Source organism: Theobroma umbraticum, unplaced genomic scaffold, assembly GCF_002168275.2.
Source record: "Theobroma umbraticum cultivar Fairchild unplaced genomic scaffold, ASM216827v3 scaffold_12.1, whole genome shotgun sequence".
NCBI lineage: Eukaryota > Viridiplantae > Streptophyta > Magnoliopsida > Malvales > Malvaceae > Theobroma > Theobroma umbraticum.
In genome coordinates this window covers 5000567-5007712 of record NW_018397269.1, presented here as the reverse complement: position 1 = coordinate 5007712, position 7146 = coordinate 5000567, and the positions used below count along the sequence as shown (strand labels likewise).

Sequence of the window (7146 nt, the reverse complement as noted above, 5' to 3'; positions counted from 1 at the left end):
TCTCATTAAATGCATTTTTATCTCAAAATCTAATGTGACGGTTAAAAACAGTTAAAATTATCTCGACACCTATTTCCAAAAACACTTTATTTTAGAGGGCTAAAAAAAAAATCCCCTAATTTCTTTGTTTTGTCATACCATGACACTTTTTAATCATATAACTCTAAAAAAACTACAGTAACATGAATTTTTTATTTTTTGATAAATAACTCAGACAATATCATACTACATCATTCATCTGTTATTAATTGTTTTTCTTTCCATTTATCAATTACTATTTCAAGTTTTTACCTTTATAAATAATTTTTCTATATCTTTTCATCATATTTATATATCTGTTAAGAAAATTTAATACAAACTTCTAATAAAAATATTATTTTTCTCTAATAAATTTATTTCACCAATAATTTGAAAAATTTTACAAATCTGTTGTATAACGCGGGATTACTTTCTAATATATGTAATGCTATCCCATAAAACATATATATCTTACGCTTCACCTGTTACGATTCGAGCATGTACATTGGTTCTTGTCCAATCCAAATCCCGATCACGTAAGCACAATCCTTCCTCGATCCAGAGTTCAGACACGATGTAGCATCAGGTCAACGACAGACTTCATTTATTTCTACTCCTTGAACTCTTCATCTCTTGAACTGTGAGCCACAGCTGACTCGTAGGTGGTTCAACTCTGACCTGTCAAATCTCATGCAATTTCCGGATATCTCTGCCTCAGCTCTCCTGAAGACAAGTACTGAGTTAAGTCTCCTAAGTTGTCATTAAATGAGTAGCTGCATGCAATAAAGTCATGCAACTCATTTTAGTTTTTGTTGCTATTGCTTTTGCTTTTCCTTTAGCGAGCTAGCTAGGAATTACAATGCCAGTCTTGATGGTTTTCGGCCCATAGTTTATGCTGTTCTCTGTCTCTTCGGCATTTAAGACCGTCCCACCTACACAGTGGTGGTAGAAACCTTTCGCGAGTAGCTTTAATTGAACCCCACCTGCATTTTCATGCTCTGCTCATTTTTATACCCCTGTCTAAATATCATCTATCATGCTGCATCACTTCTTCGGTATGGCTACTTCCTCTTACCATTTCACTTCTTATTCTTTCTCCTCTAACTCCCATCTCTTCTTCACACTTGTCGCCTTCGTCCTTTCATGCCTGATTTTCTTTCTTTCTCGCAAGTCAAAATCAAAGCGCCTAAACCTCCCTCCAGGGCCTCCTGGTTGGCCTGTTGTTGGAAATCTTTTCCAGGCTGCTCGCTCTGGCAAGCCCTTCTTTGAATTTGTCGACGATCTTCGAAAAAAATATGGGCCAATTTTTACTCTCAGAATGGGAACTAGAACGATGATTATACTCAGCGATGCCAAGCTATGCCATGAAGCATTCATCGAAAAGGGTGCCCTGTTCGCCAGCAGGCCACGAGAAAATCCCACCCGAAACATCTTTAGCTGCAACAAATTCACAATAAATGCAGCGGTATACGGGCCAGTGTGGCGGTCTCTGAGGCGGAACATGGTTCAGAATATGCTGAGTTCAAGCAGGCTTAAAGAGTTTCGTAGTACTAGACAGCATGCAATGGATAAACTAATCGATCGCCTTCAAGCTGAAGCCGAGGCTAATAAGGGGGTTGTTTCGGTGCTGAAAAATGCCCGTTTCGCAGTGTTTTGTATACTCTTAGGCATGTGTTTTGGGATTGAAATGGATGAAGAAACTGTGGAGAAAATGGATCAGGTAATGAAAACTGTTTTAATTACACTTGATCCAAGAATTGATGATTACCTTCCCATTTTAAGCCCCTTTTTCTCCAAGCAAAGAAAGAGAGCTCTCCAGGTTCGTAAGGAGCAAGTGGAATATATAGTCCCATTCATCGAAAAGCGTCGAGAAGCTCTTCTAAATCCGGGATCGGATAAATCCGCCATGTCGTTTTCGTACCTTGACACTCTTTTTGATCTCAAAGTTGAAGGAAGAAAATCAGCACCATCCAATTCAGAGCTGGTCACACTCTGCTCTGAGTTCCTCAATGGCGGGACCGATACCACTGCAACTGCACTTGAATGGGGCATCGCACAGCTGATTGAGAACCCAGATATTCAATCTAAGCTTTACGATGAAATTAAATGGACGGTCGGCGATCGAAAAGTAGACGAGTGTGACGTAGACAAAATGAAGTATTTACAAGCGACAGTGAAAGAATTGTTGCGGAGGCATCCACCAACATATTTTTCACTAACTCATGCAGCTACTGAGCCTGCAACGTTGGGGGGATTTGACATCCCGACCGACGCAAATCTTGAGATTTTCTTGCCTGGGATTAGTGAGGATCCAAAAATGTGGTCGAACCCAGAACAATTTGACCCGGATCGGTTTTTCTCGGAGAAAGAAGCTGCGGATATAACAGGTGTAAAAGGGGTGAAAATGATGCCATTTGGGGTTGGGAGGAGGATTTGCCCTGGTTTGGGGATGGCGACAGTGCATGTTCACCTAATGTTAGCAAGAATGGTTCAGGAATTTGAATGGACTGCCTATCCACCGAGTGGCAAAATGGATTTTAGTGGGAAATTGGAGTTTACTGTAGTCATGAAGAATACCTTAAAAGCAATGATCAAGCCACGGGGTTAGCGGTTATGGAGTTAAGATTCTAGCTCAACTCATAAAACCATACGCTTTTGGTCTGGGTTTGTTTGTTTCTGAAAATGTCGTTTCGGTTAGATGTTCTTGTCAATTCCTGCTGTCGCTGGGTACTTCCTCGGTTGATAAACTTCATTTTGCAGTAACTTCTAAATATAACAGCTATCATGTGAGAATATAATAAAATGAAAACAGAATATAATAATTATTATTTTGTTTGGTATATCGAATGAAATAGTAAAAGAATAATTGTTATGATTTATTATTGTGTTTGGTTTCTAAAAATAATTTTAAAATAAAAAAAATAAAAGATAAAAAGACCAAAATATTCTTTATTATAACATATGAATATTTATTATTTATTTTATTTTTTAAATATTAATAATTGATGATTTATTTGAGATATTAAGATTTGATAATTTAATTATTAAATTTTATTTATAATTTAATCATTGACATTTTAAAATATCATTATTTTATTTATAATTTAAATGTTATTAAGAATATTTATTTTTATTTATTTATATTTTTAAAATATTAATAATTTATAATTTTTTAAAATATTAATAATTGATTTTTTAAGTATGAATATTTTATTTATAATTTAAATGTTATTGTGATTATTTGTTTTTATTTATTTTATTTTTAAATATTAATAACTTATAATTTACTTAAAATATTAATAATTAATAATTTGCATATTAAAACTTTATTTATAATCTAATCATTAGTATTTTGAAATCTTAATATTTTATTATAAGTTGGAATTAAGGGGAGAGAAGGAGAAAAGAGAAAAATAATATTTTTATATAAATAGAGTTGTAATTTTTTAAATTTGTAAGGAGTATTTTGGGTTTTATTATTTTTTAAATTTATTCATCAATAGTGGAATAGCTAATACCATGAGGAAGGTAGTATTAATTATTCCTTAATTTTAGATGATTTTAGAGAATAATCATTTCAGAGAAATGGCTATTCCTTAATTATTCCACAACGAAATAAAGGAGCAAAAGTTCCTTAGCAATAAAAGGGAAATGGCTAAACCGAACATGCAGTCAAACTCAAAGATTAGGCCCCTCTTTAGCCATGGAATGGTTCGGAGCTATTGTAAGGAGGGAAATAGCATCTAAAGAAGTCTCTAAAATGCAATTCATTGCTGTGTATTGTCTGAAGAAAAGGAAAGGAGAGACGAATAATTATTGGCTTGGCAAATTGGGCAGTGGTCATTATCAATCTTCAACCAATTAATTAAGAATTTCACGAGATTTAGATGGTCTTTCCATGTTGGTATTAATGAACCACCCAGACAGTTGTCTGCCATTTTGCTTTTAATTAATGCACCCAAAGTTAGTTCAACATTGATGTTGATTTATTTAACTTCGGAGAAATGAGTGAGGTGATTCCATTACAGGAACAATGTCCTCCCAAGAAACCTTTTTTAGTGTCTTTGTATAATTTTAAGCAAACTTTCTACACAAAGCTCCCTAAAGGGCAACAGGCACGCCTGCCACAACTACACGACAATTGCGTATGACACTACAATTCCCTTAATTTTTTTTTTTTTCATTCAGTCTGTCTATTTTTAAAAAATAAAAAAACCTTGACACGATTTTAGCTCTGATGCCAAAATAGACCCAAGTTATATAAACAAGATTTAAAGACGTATAATCAACAAAATTATAGCATGATAAATATGTTAGAAATATGCCTTCAAAACTAATTTTATTATTTATTTAATAAATAAATAAATTGTTGTATCAATTATTATTTTTACATATATTATAATTTAACGGGTGTTTTATTTATTTATGACATAACATTGTAGAAAAACTTTGTTAATAGTTGATGAACTATTAATTAAGGGGTTATCTAGTTCTTCAGTTCCTTTTTTGTCAAAATTGTTTTAAACCAAACGTGACAAAAATATTTAAAGCCTACACTTGTTATGCATCTATCGAAAATATAGAATAATTTAAATCCAACATTGGCATATAATGGCCTTAAAGTTGTGAAATCCCAATTTTTCATTATATGGAACATGGTGAATCTTTTAATTTTTATGAATTATATTGATGATGATTATCTAATGAGTTTTCTAGCCATTTGAATGTTAAATTTCTTCAAAATGTAGTGTTACATTCCTAGATGATTGATGGTTGAAGGATGATTGAAAAAGGAAACTAAAGAGGTGTTCTTATAAGATAAGGCATGAAGAGTTGACCCTCAAGTAAGGAGGGTTGATCCTTGAAAGTAATTTAGCTCAAGTTAGCAACTAGATTGATCTAGGATTGACCCTTGAGAGAAAAAGGGTCGATTCTTGCAACCCAACCACTTGAGTTAGCTTTTGAAAATGGCTAGAATCGACCCCAAGGAAAGGGAGGGTTGGTGCTCACAAGATAAGACACTTAGACAAATTTCTAAAGACACAAGGATCAACCCCCAATGGTTAAAGAGTCGATCCCTACAACATGGGATTCAAAAATTAGCTATTGGAATTTGGTAAGATCTTGAGGTCGAAGGGTCGATCCTAGCCACCAGAGGTAGAAAAATATAAGCCTAAGGATCAACCCCCAAGGTTTAAAGGGTCGATCTTGAGGCTTTAATGTGGAAAAAATATAAAACCCAACTCGAGCCATAAACTTCAAATTGCACTTCTTTAGCCTCTAACTTGTCCCTAACAGCATCTAAACCTTCTCCCAACCTCTCAAGACCCCATTTAGCAAGGATTCAACCCTCCAAACTTGATTATGAAGTAAGATTTGGCATTTTTAGTTTAAATCTCATGGTTATGACCTAAGTCTAGGAATTTTACAAATTTCAGCTCATTTAATCCATTTTTGAGCAAAGGATTTCAAGGTTTTTGCTCTATAATGAGGTTGCTAAGGTAAGGATAATTAAGGTTGTTCATTTTATGGATTGGATTTAAAGTTTAGAAATTTATTGGAGGTTAAATGGGAAATATTCAAAAACTCAACTAGTTTCGAAAATGGGTTTTATTAGAAACTAGGATACTTACTATAGGATTTATTGTGTTAGGTGATTATTAGAGCTTGAAATAGTAGAATGAGCATGGTTTGATGGCTTAAAGTTTAGAGGAAGTCGTTTCTTGTGAAGGTGAGTTGGTATACCTCTTTAAGTATTTTATATGGTAAAGTTAAACATGATTTATTGACTAGGTTAATTTGCTTATTTCAAATGTTATCATGATTTCGATAAATCTAAATGTTTTAGGACAAATGTTTTCAATAAAGTTTTCGAATTTACTATGTATGCAAATAACTCTACTACATATTAGTTTTTAACAATGAGGGACAAGCCTTTACAAATGTTTTCACTCAAATACTCCTTGATTGGATGTATGTTGCACGATTAGTGCATGGCTAGATAGAAGCATAAGTGAAAGAATGAATACTCACCCAAATGATATGTGAACGTGATATGTTAGAGAAACCACCATGGCGTACATTCTAATGTAAATGAATTGAGACACCCCTAGAAGGACATGAATGTGGATGGTAGAATGCCCGCAATATAGACTATGAGAGTGAATGAATAAGTCTCCACCACTTGAGAATATTATGTTGATGTATAGATGGCTACTAATAAAATAGTAGAATGTGAATACTGTTATTCTAATTATGGAATGTTATTCGACTGATAATACTTTAAGTAAGTATGCAATTACTATATGAATATAAGGGTCAGATGTGGAGCATTAAACCATATGTGAAAAAAGGCCAAATGTGGAGCATTATAACACATGTGGTCGGGTTAGATGTGAGGCCTCGTATCACATGAATATTTGAGCTAGATGTAGGGTTTCATACAACATGTGATAAGTGCCATATGTGAAGCATTATACCACACGCTTATAACACTTTGTAAAAAGATCGGTATTAAACCGGTGCTCAAACTTGCATTTTAAATCATTTAACAAATGCATTTAGCTATGCAAATCACACAAAAATACAAGGCATGATTTTGATGCAAACATCATGAAAGGCTTGTTTCCCGATTTCTAAAACTCTTTACATATATAGCTTATCTATAGATATATCCAAATCACTTTAAAAATACTTGCATCTACAATTTTCTATGATTTCTATCAGCTCGTGCTTTCCACAATCGCAATATATAAATCATTGTAAATTTGTTTTAAAAGTGGCCTATCAAGGCTAACAGCTTATGTTATCCACAAATGCACTTAAGGAAAACCAACAATGTTTATTGACGTAAAACAATATATAGTATGGAGATTTTAAAATCAGCACTTCCTACTCACCTTACAATAGCGAGACACTACATCACTATCAATTCGGGTGCATACCTAGCTAATTCTACCCGTCAATTATCCGTTATCTCCTCCGACACGCCACCATAGTATACTTTCTTTACTTATACACTTCCTATCAACCATATAAACTCAATGCACTTAATTATTCACATGCATGGCAGCACATCAATCAATAAATCCATAGCCCAATTTCATAGTTTTCATCAACCTTACTCAC

The 7146-nt window shown here is 33.7% G+C and overlaps 1 protein-coding gene across 1 annotated transcript; it reads left to right on the top strand.

The window, feature by feature from the left end:
- Positions 1-457: 457 nt before the first annotated feature.
- LOC110425910 (cytochrome P450 77A3-like) lies at positions 458-2897 on the top strand. Its single transcript, XM_021440993.2, has one exon. It carries the CDS (start codon positions 1055-1057, stop codon positions 2624-2626), a length of 1572 nt encoding a protein of 523 aa, XP_021296668.1. The 5' UTR covers positions 458-1054; the 3' UTR covers positions 2627-2897.
- The last annotated feature ends 4249 nt before the right edge of the window (positions 2898-7146 follow it).